Below are 16324 nucleotides of genomic sequence, written 5' to 3'. Positions count from 1 at the left end.
TTTTTTTACATAAATAGTCAATGTTATCTTCTTTCACAGGACAAGTATGTCGCACACGATGAGTAGCTTCAATGAAGAAAAAATTCAACTAAACTTTACACTGGTAAACAATAATATAGTGCAGAAACGTGTTAAGAATTGCTCATTTTGTTTTACGATCAACAGAATATCACATCCATTTGTGTTCAAAATTCTAAACGTTCCTACCATTCGCCCCTTTCATAATGTTATATGTAACGTTTCGAGCACTCTTAAAAGGGTGGATAAATTAATTTTAAATATTACATGGTAATTATTGTAAAAAAAATCGCCAAAAACAAAGTTTTGATACAATGTATTTTTTTAGATCACAAAGATCAACGGAAATACAATTATTACAACGTAATAGCACATCAGGTTTACCCTGGACGTACTTATTAAGCGAGAACATAAAAGATGTGTAGTGGTCTGACATCGCCTAGCTGGTTGGTGTAGAATACAACCATACATTGTACTATTATCGTTCTCATAAGATATCAAATATTATTCGGAATATTATTTTCTATTCTGGTATTCCATCTGTCCAATATTTGATCATATGTGCATTGCGTCTCACTCTCGCATTAAGCAAAATGTGAGACGCAAATACAAATTTGATCAAAAATTGGACAGATAGAATACCTCCCTTAGGCTGCGGTTTCACTGAGACGAAGAATTGCAAAATACAAGTGGACTCGAAAGAATCAACCCTCGTTTTCATCTCCGCTCCGTAACAGTAAATCCACAGCCTAAAGTCTAGCAGCTTATTAACAATTGTATTTGTGGAACAACCATTTGCGCATCTAAAATCGGCGTAATCATGCAAGAATTTCAATAATTCATAGTATACATCGATAGGGATTTCGCTAATACATTAGTTTTCAAATTTTTAGATTTAAACTTTTTCAAATATATGGTGCTTCATTTTAGTAGCATTTAGAGCATTTAGTTGCTTTTATGTTTAAATTTTTATTTTTATTTGTTGATGTAAATATTTTTCAAATTGTTGGAACAGCAGTTCAGCCGTCGTAAAGAAAATTATGTGACATGAATAGGAACTATAATTTTCTTAATGACGACAGGGTTTGGTGCCATGACATGATATTGTTGTAAATACAAGCGCGTAGGAATAATAATCATGAATTGCACTTCAGTATTACTCCTTAGGTCAAAAACTTTTGACATTGGTCCGAATCCAGTAGTTAGGAAAAAATTAAAGTGAAAACAAGTTAAACTTGGGGTTTTTCCTGCTACCGTTTTTTGTTTACTATCTGTCAGTTTTTATAAACTCAATTAAATGGCAATCTGACTAATTGTTTTCACTGCTATTTTTACCTAAGTCCTTTCTATCGGATCGGACCGCATTTGAAGCTTATAACTACGTTTATATACATTCAAATTTATACATCAGCAATTTTAGTCGTTTATTGGCCCGAAACAACGTTCAAAATTAACCAAGGAGTAAGATGTCAAGATTCTATTGCAAGCTCATTATTGCAGTAGTAGTTTAACGCGCTTGCATTTATCAAAAACCATTAGAAATAATATATTATTGTATCTTTAGAAATGTGATATAAAACGTCTAATATTATCAAAAATTGCAATTGACTCAATCAAATGCGACTGGCTTAATGTTAGGAGTAAACACAATTGAAATATTCTATATATTTTACAACATTAGGTATGTATTATACGCCTTAAATAACTTTTAGTTTGTGTTGTAACATCCCTTTAAACGGTATCTATTTAAATGTATATTTGACTCGCACATTTTATTCTTTGCACTTCAAAAATGTAAAAAGTCGGTCTTTGCTGCCGCGCAGCCAGGTAAAAAGTAGTTAATCGGGATGGTATGATGCGAACTGACATTTCAATTTTTATCAAACTGTGACAAATAGTAGTTTGTGGAGCTACTAGTAACTTTCAATAATTGTCACAACTTAGTAATTTTACTTTAATTATCTAAAGTAGACTGGGCAGTCTGCTGTGTTAGGGCTAACACAGGAAGAAGTAAAGATATATTCATGCACTGAATGTATTGGCTATGTGCGTGTTCAGCATCAGCGCACATCGTGGCATAAATTGAACTTTCCAATCGGTTGCCATAAAGGGGCACATAGCCAATATAATAAAACTTGTGTTTGCTCGGAGCCTCGGAATCAGCAAATGTGAAACCATACTATAATCCAGTAACTTTATCGCCTTTTGTAACGGGGTTCGTTTGCGTCAAATCCGGAAGTTCTGTGTTTTTTTTTTTGCAGACTTGTTAATCAGGGTTTTAATGCCCTTTAGGGTTATAATCGCCCAAATCTAAAAAAAAACGAAACTATCGGGGTTTTCGATTTTTGCCACAATTGCGTTCGGCACTTGAGATCAAATAATCAAAAAATCAGAACTACCGGATTTGACGCAAACGCTAATAAAGTTACTGTATTACGAGTGGAGTGGCACAACGAAAAAAAATCGTCAGTAGCAGAAGTAGCCAAGCGGGCCATAGGTTTAATACAAAACAATAACCTAAACACTACTTGATCATTAAAAGAATCCGCATAGCTATTCTGGAGCGTATATGTAATGGTTTTATCACTAGCATTTCACCATCATTAAATGTGTACCTCTTGCGGTGATCTGCTTGACATGTAGATTTCATAATGGACCGATATATTTCATTAGTTCTTCTGATGACATTTCTGAACGTGTGTCCTCTAGCAGTAAACTAAGATTATTTTAATCCAATAGAAATATTTTATTTTGTTTTTATACCTTGAACAGATTGAAAGTTTTATGTTAGATTATTCATCAAAAGTCAGTCTTTATAGAAAATAAATAAAATTTACACTATATTCGATGTTTTATTTCAAAAACTGACCTACATATCATCGGTTAAAGTCGCAAACCTCTTAACTTCAATTGAAGGAGATAATAAATTTGCGACATATCCAATAATACCTAAGTTGCAAGTCTTGCAAGCCTCGTAGCTCCGAGGAGAGGAGATAAGGTTGCGCCTTTGACTGACAATGTGTGATATCCACCGTATTTGGTAATTAGTATGCATTACTAGCCTCCTAAGGCTCACTCACGGTCTATAGTACTTATTCAATTCTGTGTTTATAGGCCAGGCAAACGTATGCCAATAAAAGTTAAAGCTTGAAACATAATTTTTGACTTCGTAACTTTGTTTGGACTAGTTAGGAGGTGAACATATCAAAACTCCCCGGCCTTAGCCCTTGAGACGGGGGTCTGAAGGTCCCATTTTTCGGGTTTCGATCATATCTCAAAAACTATGTGCCTTAGCGACACTTATACAAAATGAAAGTTGATTTGTTATAAGTTTTATCTAATCAAGTTTTTCGATATCTTGTATAGTTTTTGAGATATCTGCTCTTGAAAGTTTATTTAGAGCTCTCAATTTTATCTTGATATCTACATCAGTGAAGTTGCTAGGCAGTGTTTAGTATCGTTTTCGTATAAAATCGAGGTTGCTGAATTCATTTATGGCATCACATTAACACCATTCCGCAGTAAAAAATAAATTTAAAATTATACTTATTTTCTAAACTCCTCTTCACGCGTTTACCGTTAACACGTTTTGTTGAAATTTCGTATATAGTAAATAGTCAACAATTTTGTATTCCAAGCATTTCCCTCTATACCTTCTACAGAGTTGCATGTCTTTTGTTTCATTCAATTTTCAAACATATCAAAATCAACTGTATTTTCTATACTAAAGGATCAAAGGCATTAGGAGGCTGGAGTCCGTCTAAGGCTAAGTACTAGTGCAGCTAATCCTTTGCGGTCGTATTTTCTCGGAAACGTTCGTATTTTTCATGATACTTCAGTCAACCTCAGTACTTTTTGTACTAAGACTGACTGAAACAGCATAACACGGTAAAGGATTATACACATAATCTTCTGAAATTGAATTAGGCGTAAACCAAATTTTTGGCGATACTTGGAATTTAAAGTTAATGTTAGTTGCTGTTATCATACTAAGACGATCGTGAATAAATAAGAAAACATAATGTACTAAGTATAAACATTTATTGAACACTAAATTATATTACGACCTAAAAGTAATCTAAGCTGCTTCCTCAGTCTTTTCTTCCGGATACTTGTCAGTGAGGAAACTCTTTACCTCTCCATATTCTACCTTCAAGTTTTTCCTGATCTTCTCATGATTCCTAAATTTCTCATATTTCTTCAAGAAAATTTCGTAATGAGGCATAGTCTCATAAAAGCGGGGAAATTTCTTTTTCCTCAATATAACTTTGTCATTCATGACATACTGGATGAAGTCTAAGGTTTCGTCTTTACGTATTTCCTCTTTGGTCCTCACTTCACTAGGACTTGCTATTACTTTAGGGTAGTATTCATTTTCTTGGCGATACTCAACTAGGTGAAGTTTCTTTTCTTCTGCCAGCTGTTGATGTGTCCTCTGTAAATTGATTAAGTGTATTTCGTTAATATGATGGTTTTGAACTTAGCAGTCGTAGCAATAGTTTATTTTTCGTTATGTTGTTATTATTTATTTACTGTTCTTAATTTTTTATACTTCTATTTGACATTTAAAAAAGTTCAACCTTTCAGATTATTTACTCCCGACAGCAAAATTGTCTCTATATATATATGAAAAGCAAGTACTGGAACCTTCTTTAAATGAGACAAATATTTTTTTCAACCTGGATATCTGGGAAAACTGTATAAGTGGAATACCTGTTTAAGTGAGACTAATTCGCAGGTCCCTTGAGATCTGTTATCCAGGTTTCACTGTATATACTCTGGCAAGAAAACTTTGTCAGTAGAAAATGCGCGAAATTTTCTACTGGAAAAGCTGGCTTGCCAGAGTATAGTTAATAATGTGGTAATACTGGTAATAAATAAGACCAAAACAAACCTGTTGAAGTAGTCCAATGAAGAAGGCCTTTACAATGTGTTGTAAGTTGTTAGAGCCTTCAAGCTTCGCTCTGATGTCCTTGATGCCGATAGCCTCACAGATTTCCTTGATAGCTCTGTGGCAACTAAGTCCATAGCCTTCATTTTTCTTCTGTACAAATATTTTTGTCTTGCCAAATGCTGTGTAGAAATCGTGGAAGACTGAAATCGAAAAATATATATAAGTGTTTTCATTAAACTGTTTCAGTTGACATTATTTTAATTTAGTTTGTCATTTAAATACTATCCATAAAAAGTATTTATCAGTTCCTTTAAAAATATGCTATGTTTGTAAAAAATAAACAAATAGTGATATATTTTTCAATGAAATCTCACTTGTGTGTCCATTGTAAATTTCAAAATGCATTAATTTCTGTCCAGCTCGATTCCTGGCTTTCCTCAGGGCAGCAGATGCCTCTTTTGATCGTCCAAAACCAAATCCAGCCAGTCCTTGCTTGTTGCCAGTTACCACCTAAATGAAAACAGTTTTTAATGATGTAGTTTAATATTATTCTAGTTTTTTTTACTGATTAAAAAAAATAGAATTATGGTGCAGTCGCACTGGGATGTTCAATGCCTGACAACCTCATATTTTGCATTAAGGCGGGTCCACACAGAGTGAGCATACGCGCGGGCAGGGCTCGGAACCGATTTTTTCTTCATACAAAAAATACCGGTATTATTACGTTCTTTTACGTTCTTTGGTTTATTATTTCATTTTTAATGGGATTATCTGTTAATGCGAAGTTGTTACTTAAATACATGATCCAGTCCTACGTAAAGAGTATAAAATAATTAAAAATATTGGGCTATTTCGGGATTTAAAAATAAACCGGTTCCGAGCCCAGCGCGCGGGGCAATTTCCTCGCTCGGGCGAGGAAAACGCGCGCGTCGCCTCTGCCGAGGCACGTCTGCACTGGCTGTTTAGTGCACCTTCTGACAACTGACATGGTCAACAACCTAGTTTTACAGCACCATAACTTAAAGAAGTTTTACAGACCATTGCCTGGTAGTTCCTAGTACGGCCAAGACTTCCTTTCATAATAAGTAGTGACCGAAGCTGAAGCACTTTAGTGTCAAAACCGACAAATTCATCTGAAACAAAAATTATAACATTAGTACTCTAAATTCAATCATAAACAAAATTCGCAGCTTTCAACTGTTGGTGATACTATGAATCAATAGATTGTTTATGCTTTAAAAAAAAATTAACTGTAATGTATGTGTATGAAAAATCTTTATATGTGTTAAGGCAAAAGTTATTAAGCGGGTCCACAAAGAGCGAGCATACGCTCGAGGCAATTCCCTCACGCACAAACCGGCCAGTGTAGATGTGTCTCGGTCGAGGAAGCGCGCTCGGGTGAGGAAAATGCGCGTGCTGCCTCGGCCATGGCACATCTACACTGGCCAGTTTGTGCGTGAGGAAATTGCTTCGCACGTATGTTCACTCTGTGTGGACCCACCTCAAGACTAACAAAGATTCTTAGATTTTGCACTACTATTACTAGAGTAATATTCCTAGATATGCAATTAGATGATTGAGGTAGACTTTATTATACTGAGAGGAACACGCCAGTCTACGCATGCTTTTTGGACTTGTCGAAGGCATTTGATCGGGTGTCATACCAAGTGTTGTGGAATAAGTTATGCGTGAGCTCAAGTTTACCAGATGAAGTCATAAATATTCTAAGATACTGGTATGACAGCCAATCAAACGTAGTTCGATGGACGGGGGCATATTCTGATGTCTATAAAATGGAGTGTGGGGTTAGACAGGGGGGGTTAACTTCGCCCACTTTGTTTAACATGTATATTAACGGCTTGATTGAGGAGCTCAGCAGTGCGGGTGTCGGATGTTCGGTTGATGGTTGTTTCGTTAACAACATAAGCTACGCAGACGACATGGTACTGCTGAGCCCCTCAATCAGTGGACTTAGGATTCTGCTTGATATATGTGACAGATATGCGGTGGCCCATGGACTAAAATATAATGTGCAAAAGAGTGAGGTATTACTGTTCAAGTCTGGCACTAAAACATATCCCATTCCGCCAATAATGCTCAGTGGTTCTCCTCTTCAAACAGTAACTAGATTTAAATACTTGGGTCACTGGGTTACTGACACTCTTAAAGATGATGCTGACATAGAAAGGGAGCGCAGAGCACTGTCGGTAAGGTGTAACATGCTCTCTTGCAGGTTTGCACGCTGTTCTAAGGAGGTGAAAATTACCTTGTTTAAAACGTATTGTCAAACCCTATACACGTGCAACCTGTGGAGTGACTACACTAAAAAAGCCTACAGTGCTCTGCGCGTCCAGTACAATAACGCCTTCAGGGGGTTGTTGGGGCTGCCCTGGCGCTGCAGCGCGTCAGGGATGTTCGCCGCATGGAGAACCGACGGTTTCCAAGCCGTGATGCGGAAGCGGACAGCGTCCCTGGGCGAACGTGTTCGGGGCAGTACCAACACTTTCCTGAAAGTGATTGCTGAGAGGATGGACAGCCCTATCCTTATTCACTGGATGTCGCTGCATGCCATTCCAAATTGCAATTATACTTTCTACTAACACACTTAGCCGTACTAACATAATATGGATGTTTTTGTCCGAAATAAATGCTTTCATTACATTTCATTTCATTTACTAAGCAATTTTAATGTACCCTTTTTTGTATATTAATGATAACATACCTTCGCCAATTGGGTCTGGGGGTCCAATACTCCTGCCTGGCATGCGGGTGCCAGACCAACCTCTCTCAATAGGGCTAAGCTTTAGGCGGCGGAACTTAGTCATGGAATCCCGAAGCTTAATGAGTTTATCCATCCTGTAATGAAGAAATTTGTAATGTGGTAGAATTTGTTTCATTTCGTGGTTGGTGGCATTCAGTTGTTAGGCAATTCAAGGCTAACTTTAAAATGTACACAATGATTCTTCATTAATTAATAATTAATGTATCAAATTTGATTTATATGATATAATACATGAACCAACTTAAAACGCATAAAATACAAAAAAGAGTATAATAAAGTAAAGAAATATATCTACAGATATACATAATGAATACTGTTGCATACATGCATGTATTTGTCACTTAATAGGCAGCTGCAACTATGTGTAACAACTGCATAGACAAACTAACAAAAGAGAGTCTTCCTTAGGATTTCCATTCCTTTACCTTTCTGGGTCATCTGGCAGGCGTTGCTGTTTCAGAAGTTCTCTCCCGCGAATGACAGGGGCTGATAGACCAGGCCACAACATGTTGATCTTGCCCACACCAATCACCTGACCGCGATTGAGATCACGAATCCTAATACGCCCCGCACCCTTACCACGACCCTTTTTGGCACCAGGGTTACTTACTGAAGTTACCGACTTCCATAATTTCTCCGCAGGTACTGTAAGCATAAAATACAACCTGATTAGTGGTATAAACAAAGTCATTTTATAGGTAATACTCCGTTTTACTTACATTTGTTGAAGAAATTTACACAAGCAACTGATGTAGTGCCCAGGTTTCTTTTGAGGTTAGCAGCGGCATCATCAACTAAAAAAGGCGCTGGTTTGTATAGTAAGCTTATTGGCCTACTTAAAATAGTTCCCAAACTAAGTAATCTACTAGTCATGATTGCAGTTTAACTATACAAGACTTTGTTTATTTTATATAATAAAAATAAAAGCCATAGCCTGCATATCAGCAGGCTGATGGCTGACAGAAGTGACAGTCCGTTTTGACGTTTTTTTTTTTTTTTAACAATTATTAAAGGCGTATTTGTAATCGTATATTTCGTTGGGTTTGGTTTTGATTTGTGAGCGACACATCTTGGCCAAGTTACAGTTGCATTTTTTTAATATAGAACGCAACCTAACTTTGACATTTGTTTTACGTGGCCGCTACTTTCAGCTGAGGTGCAGCTTTTTTGTTTGCCTTCAAAAGGATTTTGCAGATAACTTTTGTAGTGTTTAATATTACCAGCTGTACCTTATGAAAATTATTAATAAATTCTTTACTGAAGGCCATAGTAAATCATGGGTCTCTGCAAATGTCCAAAGCGACGAGTTACAAATCAGTTTTGTTTCGAACACAGAGTAAATGTTTGTGAATATTGTATGGTCACCAATCACCCTAAGGTAATTTACTTTTTAATGCATACGTACTTTTTATATAACAATTTGCTAAGTAGCATAAGTTAGCAGATACAGCGTTTCTTATTTAACGAAATCTGTATTTGTTGGAAATCATTACCTATCTTATATGCGGTAATATTGACCGCAAAATTATTTAAGAACCAACGCAAACTTTACATAAAATTAATGTTTTCTTAACAAAATTATAGAATTATTTCCATTTCAGTGCATAATTCAATCATACCTGCAGTGGTTACAGGACAGTGACTACAATCCTATCTGTGAAATTTGCACAAATAGCTTAAGTGAGGGAGAGTGTATCCGACTCACTTGTTACCGTAAGTATTTTTTATTATTAGTAATTTTAACAACACACAACAATTTTATTACGATTTTGCCCATTTATCTACAGTACACAATTGTTTACAGAAAATACCAAAATACTATGAATACGATTGTATGGCTTGATTATACTTGCTTGTTTATAACTTGAATTTATAAACATAACACAAGAAACTAAATCTGTTTTTCATATAGTGATATAGTCTACCTAATACAAATTTAAATTTATAGTACTCTTTCTATATCCATTAATTACATAAAATCCAATGTGGAAATGCCATAAGCACTATTGCAGTATGAACTTCAGGGTTGGTTGCTAACTTAGTTGTAATGTTTGATCCTGATTCATATCCCTTTATTTTGATAATAAAGCTATTTATGTGTACTTAGGCATTTGATGTATTTTACCCAGATGTATTCCACTGGGCTTGCACTGAGGCCCGATACCGGGCACTCCCTCGAACCACGGCACCAGCAGGCTACCAATGTCCGTCATGTGCTACTCCAGTATTCCCACCTCAGAATCTTGTGTCCCCGGTGGCAGATGTGCTGAGAGAAAAACTGGCTGGAGTCAACTGGGCCCGGGCTGGGCTTGGTCTACCATTGGTAAGACACATTTTGAAAGGATTGGCTAATACTATGTAACTTATTATTTGATTGGATTAACTTGGCCCTTGTTTTTTTAATAAACAATAAGATATTGATCCCTATGGTGGTGGTGGTGGTGGAACAGTCAAGATCTAAGATATTTATTGAGAAACACATATATTTACATAATCATAATACCTGGAATTAACATATTTATACTAAAGTGGTAGCATAGTTTTCTTAGAACTTGACCATAACACACTGAATCAACTTTTGTGGATGCCTTGGTATGCAAATTAGACCTGCTTGTGGCAGAATTATGTTGTTTTGTGTCTAAAGGGACCATTTATAGGGTCTATAAAATATTATTTATCTTTACATCTGTTACTTAAGCCATGGTACCTTATGTGATCATTGTTCAAGCTTAATAGTAATGCCTTACTTATTTGCTTTTTCTGTTACATCATGTTGGCAAATATGATGGATAAACTATTGGTAACTGTAATAAATTCACAAGGAATATATTGATTCCAAGTATTTCAACTAAATAGATCCAAAATTCTTTACAAAAAAACGTTTCCAGGATTTTGTATGGCTTTAAAAAAAAGCCATTAGGCGGGACCGCACTGAGCGAGCAGCCTCGCGAGGAAATTTCCTCGCGCGGCCGCGTGCCCGTGTAACTTTTGCTTCAGCCGAGATAATTTGCTCGGCAAGATGGCGTCCCTCAGTCTTCTGTTCAAAATAGTGCTGCACATATTCACTGCCGTGGCTCGTGTATGTTTTATTTTGCTTTTCAAAGCAATCCAAAAGAAAAAACTAAAAAGTTGCAGAAGATTTTGGGTGCGACTAATCTATAAATATTCACGATACGGAAATCGGCTCTTTTGAGGTTAGAAAATGGAGTCAAGACGAATTTTAAAAGCATTTAAAAAAACCGGCCAAGAGCATGTCGGGCCATGCTCAGAGTAGGGTTCCGTAGTTACTCTTCCGTCACAATAAGCTAAACTGGAGCTTAAAGTATGGTAGATTGTTAACCAAGGGATGAACTGTGGGTGTACGTCGTTTTACTATGAAGGGGAAACTTTTTGGGATAACTCAAAAACAGCTAAATTGATCATATCCGCTATAGTTTTCATTTAATGTCTTTCTTAAGCTCTACTTCCAAGATTTTTTCATATTTTTTGGACCTATGGTTCAAAAGTTAGAGGGGGGGGGACACTTTTTTTTTTTCTTTCGGAGCAATTATCTCCGAATATATTCACTTTATCAAAAAATGTTTCTTGAAAACCCCTATTAGTTTTGAAAGACCTTTCCAACGATATCCCACACTGTAGGGTTGAAGCAAAAAAAAAATGTTCACCCCCACTTTACGTGTACCCTAAAAAAAAAAATTTTAGATTTTATTGTACGACTTTGTCGACTTTATTGATTTATATATCCATGCCAAATTTCAGCTTTCTAGCACTAACGACCACGGAGCAAAGCCTCGGACAGACAGACAGACAGACGGACATGGCGAAACTATAAGGGTTCCTAGCTGACTACGGAACCCTAAAAAGGAGTGATTCGACTTGCTATGTTCTCAATTACACGTAAAAATTAAATGGCAAGACACAAATTGAAGAAAGGCATCACTTTTAGGGAGATGATGCTTCCCACGCAGCTATATTTAGCGATGGAAGACTCGTTATTAAATTTACAATCAAATTAAACATCAATCCTCTAATTCCACTATTTGTATAGTTGGGATCTCAAGCATCCCATATCATGTATTTGATACGTAAAAGGATATTCATTCACAACATTGGTCTTTATTCAATTGTCCAATTTGATGTACGGAACAAAATAACTACGCGCACCAAACAAACACGTCCCGACTGGCACGCGGCAAACAACTGAGGCGCCTTTGAGCATGCCGAAAAATCGACACCGAGCGGCTCGGCCAAGGTCGCGCTCGCCCGAGGTAAACGTGCGCTCTGCCTCGGCCGAGGCACGTCGACATTAGCCGGGTCCACACAGACACAGAGCGAGCATACGCGCGAGGAAATTTCCTCACGCACAAACCGGCCAGTCACACACACAAACAGGGCAGGGCAGCGGCGCGCTCGGGCGAGGAAAACGCACGCGCCGCCTCGGCCGAGGCACGTCTACATTGGCCGGTTTGTGCGTGAGGAAATTGCCTCGCACGTACGTGCTCGCTCGCTCGCTCTGTGTGGACCCGCTTATTGGCCGTTTTGTGCGCGAGGAAATTGCCTCGCACGTATGCTCGCTCTGTGTGGACCCGCCTATTGGTGTATGAGCTGCCTCATGAGAAATTTGCGGTGTGAAGCAGCTCAGTAGGCTCATTCTGTGTGAATCCGCCTCATCAAACAATCTGTCAGTGAAGAGACATACCTAGCCCGAGGCAAAGTCACATGCGGCCATTATATGTAATGCACCCGTGCGAGGTGCGAGGCACGATTTCACAGACCAAAACACTGTGTGGACCTATTCAAAAGTTTTATTACATTATGAGGGCAATATAACTATATCAGTACTATTTACAGCTTTCAGAGGACCAAGACTTAAAAGCCGCAGTCCGACGCAGTCAGTCACCCGAGTTCTACGCTAGCGCAGACTCCCAGCGCGGTACGCCGGTCGGAGCCAGCGACGATGAGTCTGCACGTAACAATGGCGCCCAACATTCCATAGTACAGATACCTGACGAACACATGTATGACCACACTTCTGTCAAGAGGAGCGACAGTTTACAAGGTCAGTGAGTCTTTTTTTTTCAATTTAGGCATATTACTAGTAGTAGTAGTAGTAGGTAGTTTCATAAGTGCGTACTAGGTCAGTGAGGGCTAATGAATCCTGTGCTGCTATGTGAAAAGCCAAATTATTACCACTACGCTTGAGGACAACAACACTACAATTAGTGTCCTAGACTCCTAGACTTCAAATGGGTAGAATTATACAGGAACAAATACCTAGGGAATTCGTGCACACTAAATGAGGCAGTTAGCAACCTGAAAATATTGCTATATTTCGTGGAGGCTGGGGTGGTACCTCTGAGTAGCGCTACCTCGTTTTTCACGTAAAAAGGCACAATGATTGTCGATTTGCGGAAAATGCCCGTCAGAACGAACTAATAACTGTACTGTAACACCCTGTAGTTGTTATTGTATCTAGACTATTAAAAGGACCATCTTTGGGGTGAAACCCTATGTTGTAATAATTCTTTGAAACTTAGAATATTCATAATAATTATTTAAGTTTTTTTTAAATGTTCCCGTATTTCATCACAGGTGGTCAAGCTCCAAGAAAAGGATTTAAGGCCGTGGATAATGCGAAAACATCGACATTCGACCATGACGAGAACAAGTACAAACAGAAATCGACTTTTGCCTGGATCAGCCGGTGGTGGAAGTACGTATTAGATTCTTATAATGCGTCAACCGTAATCTTAGTTCTTAGATGTAGTGAACAATCCTTTGCCATCGTATTTTATCGGGAAGGTTAGTATTTGTCAATCTCAGTACTAACATTATAACGCAAACACGCACAACATATTGAATTGAATTCCATTACATATTGAAGAAACCTTTCCTTTCACTTGCTTTGTATGTAGCACCTTCTCCGTAATTACGTACATACTTATCTTGTACGCGTTGTAAATGATAACACTAATGCTATTTAATATTTCTGTTATCAGAAATACTCTGCCATTCTCGCGGGTACGAAGAGCCGGAGGCATTTACCGTCGCTACTGGATCCTCCTGTTCGTAATAATTGCCGTAGTCATAGTATTACTGGTGCTCAGCCACAGAGACGTTGACGAGGAAAACCCCTTCGGGTTCATTCAGGATGAGGACCACAGGATTCTTCAGAAGAACTGACAAAGTAGACAAGCAATACAATTTTAAAGTAACATAGCAAAATGCTAGCTATACTATTTATGTTATGTATAAAGTGAAGCAATCTTATAGTGATATATAATTACTAATAAATCATATACTAATTTAATATCTGGAGATGCTCTACAGAACCTTTTACCTAAATAAAAAACGTTATGAAATGAATCAGATTAATTCTTTATGAGTACTTTATTACAAACAACAAATGGTATACAGATATATAAATAAATACTTTGAGCCCATTAGAACTAAAATGTTACATTATTTTAATGCATGTGCTTGCTTCTTTGTTCAAGAACAAAACAGAGAAAATGTCATTGTAGAAATCTGGATAGTACTCGCAGGCACGGCGACAGTCCGGCATCCAATTCATTTCCAACAATTTGGGTTGTATGACTTCTTCTGACCCTTTAGTCTCCCAGCTTAGCATTATGTCAGCTGCATAGAGAGCCCTGGACTGTGGACTTTTTGCAATACCACAAGGTGCTTCTTTACAAGTTGCTGCAGCAAATAATTCTGCAAACATCTTAAATATTGATTGTTCAACTTCATCCCAGTTATAATCACCATATTGACTAGCCCAAGCAGTCTTGAATTCTGCACTGAGCATTCTGTGCAAAGTTGCATTCTCATTGTAGTTCATTACAGTAAAGTGTTGCTCATAATCCTCAAAGTTGCTCAGAGCAAATGACTTGTTTGAAAATCTAAGGAAAAAGTTGCTATAGACATAGACACTTGTAGGATTAACAGATTTCAACAAAACAACATATCTGATATCAAACTTTACTTGACCGATCTCAGGTCTTTCAAACAGTACTGGGTTTTCTAAATATTTCTGAGCAATTTTTGGTCCACTCAAAGGTAAACGGCACAGGAAATCTAAATTATCAGTTATGTATGTGTCTAATCCCCTTGCAAGGTTGTATGGTTTGCAAATCCAATGATTGTCCAATCCTGCCATTTTTCTCTGCATATAGCATGCAACCAAGTTTGATAATTCTGTCTTCATGTTAAATGTTGTTGGCAACCATGCAGGCTGTGTGTTAAACTTGTCTTTAGATGCTGAATCTTTCTTGGCTGCTCTTCTTGAAACAATAGCCAAAAGATCTTTAACTGTCAGAACATATTCAAATGGAAACTGATTAACAAATTTTGAAGGAAATGATTCACTTAATTCTTTGAAACTTTTAAAATGTGTTGTATACCACAGGACATCAGCATCATCTTCATTATCAACTATTTCAAATGCAGAGTCTGTCAAGTACTGATTTATAAAAGTGTATTCTGAAAATACCTTCAATTTATCACCATGCTGAATATTTTTTAATAATTCAAGATTAGGCAGAGTCTCTATAATATGTCCTTCTAGAAAATAATTCTGCCCAGGCTCCTTCTGAGAAAAATCATCATGAAAGTGGTCATAATGTTTCCAAGGAATCAGCATTGCTTCTCTCTGCAGAGGATCAGCGTATGCTCCTTCCACAAAGTTCCTTATAATAGAATCACCTTCTTCCACATTTTCAATAGGGAAGAGCAAAGTAAAAGTTATTTGCTCAGGCACAAATATAAATGGCACAGCTCTAAAGTTAGGGTTGTCCGAGTGTGTGATCCCAGATCCTAGTTCGTCTAACACATACCAAAGAGGCACTCTTTCCTCCACCGAGAACTCATTCCCTCCAATAGCATATGTGTGAGCATATTTCCAAACATTTTCTGAAACTTTTTCAATCTTCTCTTCATCTGAATCAGCCTTTATTTGCATAAGAAAACACATCCTATCTAGAAGTCCAGGCACGTTTCTTAGACAATTTTGGACATTGTTTGCCTTAAAAGTCCAGGCATGGTCAATCAAGTAAATATGAGACGGGTCTGAACGTTCAATGTCGCATAATGCTACAACGGCCCAGAGAGGATCATAGCTTTTCTTCTCAGCGTCCTCATAATCGATTTGTACCAATTGGAATGTGGAGCCGGAGTCAAATATCTGATCGTATAACTTCTTGCAAAGAATGGGCCAAAAGTGCTCAGGAACACCAGACAAAACCAATTGGGGTTTGTGCATTGCTATAAATGTGTTATACTTTGATACCCCGTCCATTTTGGAATGGAGTAAAAGCGAAGAACGAGGAAATTATATTCGAGGGACTGATTTTTTAGGTTACTTACCTCTTACTCTTACGATCAATCACTAATGTCAATGTGTCAGTGTCAACAACAATATCAAACATCAAAAGGCGTATCGGATGCGTTCGGAAAAACGCGTTTTAGACCTACAGCTACACTTATTTCTTGGATAGGCTTGAAACGCCAATTACACCCACACTTCCCGATTTCGGGTCTGATAATCGTTTTCCGTTTCACGGAATATCAGCACATCGTTAACAATATTTGAAATGTAAAATATAAAAAATAATAGAGTAAAGCACTAG

At 37.5% G+C, this 16324-nt stretch overlaps 4 protein-coding genes across 4 annotated transcripts in view; 2 read left to right on the top strand and 2 right to left on the bottom strand.

Annotated features, from left to right (window-relative positions):
• The window catches only part of LOC133528389 (autophagy-related protein 2 homolog A), a 40774-nt gene extending 37913 nt beyond the window's left edge, over window positions 1-2861 (top strand). The window contains exon 38 of the mRNA XM_061865764.1: window positions 40-2861. The gene's annotated coding sequence lies outside the window, so the exon portion shown is untranslated. The remainder of the gene's footprint in view (window positions 1-39) is intronic.
• A 1181-nt stretch (window positions 2862-4042) lies between these two features.
• LOC133528383 (small ribosomal subunit protein uS5m) lies at window positions 4043-8680 on the bottom strand. Its single transcript, XM_061865756.1, has 7 exons — window positions 8414-8680; window positions 8120-8339; window positions 7635-7768; window positions 5951-6045; window positions 5287-5422; window positions 4913-5112; window positions 4043-4453 (listed from the first exon to the last, which is right to left on the bottom strand). The coding sequence occupies exons 1-7, from the start codon at window positions 8565-8567 to the stop codon at window positions 4097-4099; spliced, it is 1296 nt and encodes a 431-aa protein (XP_061721740.1). The 5' UTR covers window positions 8568-8680; the 3' UTR covers window positions 4043-4096.
• Window positions 8681-8703: 23 nt separating this feature from the next.
• Window positions 8704-14060, top strand: LOC133528385 (zinc finger protein-like 1). Its single transcript, XM_061865760.1, has 6 exons — window positions 8704-9072; window positions 9296-9407; window positions 9824-10017; window positions 12546-12753; window positions 13287-13407; window positions 13694-14060. The coding sequence occupies exons 1-6, from the start codon at window positions 8971-8973 to the stop codon at window positions 13875-13877; spliced, it is 921 nt and encodes a 306-aa protein (XP_061721744.1). The 5' UTR covers window positions 8704-8970; the 3' UTR covers window positions 13878-14060.
• On the bottom strand, window positions 14056-16254 carry LOC133528382 (tubulin--tyrosine ligase-like protein 12). The gene has a single exon (XM_061865755.1). The coding sequence runs from the start codon at window positions 15991-15993 to the stop codon at window positions 14152-14154; it is 1842 nt and encodes a 613-aa protein (XP_061721739.1). The 5' UTR covers window positions 15994-16254; the 3' UTR covers window positions 14056-14151.
• Between the last annotated feature and the right edge of the window lie 70 nt (window positions 16255-16324).

This window comes from Cydia pomonella, chromosome 19, assembly GCF_033807575.1.
Source record: "Cydia pomonella isolate Wapato2018A chromosome 19, ilCydPomo1, whole genome shotgun sequence".
NCBI classification, from domain to species: domain Eukaryota; kingdom Metazoa; phylum Arthropoda; class Insecta; order Lepidoptera; family Tortricidae; genus Cydia; species Cydia pomonella.
This window is presented reverse-complemented; position numbering and strand designations above follow the sequence as displayed.

Coding starts and splice junctions, on each gene's coding strand:
- LOC133528383 (XM_061865756.1), bottom strand. CDS start 8,567: ATGACTAGTAGATTACTTAGTTTGGGAACTATTTTAAGTAGGCCAATA. Junction 8,340..8,413: donor TGTAAATTTCTTCAACAAAT/GTAAGTAAAACG, acceptor TTATGCTTACAG/TACCTGCGGAGAAATTATGG. Junction 5,423..5,950: donor CTAGGAACTACCAGGCAATG/GTCTGTAAAACT, acceptor GTTTTCATTTAG/GTGGTAACTGGCAACAAGCA.
- LOC133528382 (XM_061865755.1), bottom strand. CDS start 15,993: ATGGACGGGGTATCAAAGTATAACACATTTATAGCAATGCACAAACCC.
- LOC133528385 (XM_061865760.1), top strand. CDS start 8,971: ATGGGTCTCTGCAAATGTCCAAAGCGACGAGTTACAAATCAGTTTTGT. Junction 9,073..9,295: donor TGGTCACCAATCACCCTAAG/GTAATTTACTTT, acceptor TTTCCATTTCAG/TGCATAATTCAATCATACCT. Junction 12,754..13,286: donor GAGGAGCGACAGTTTACAAG/GTCAGTGAGTCT, acceptor ATTTCATCACAG/GTGGTCAAGCTCCAAGAAAA.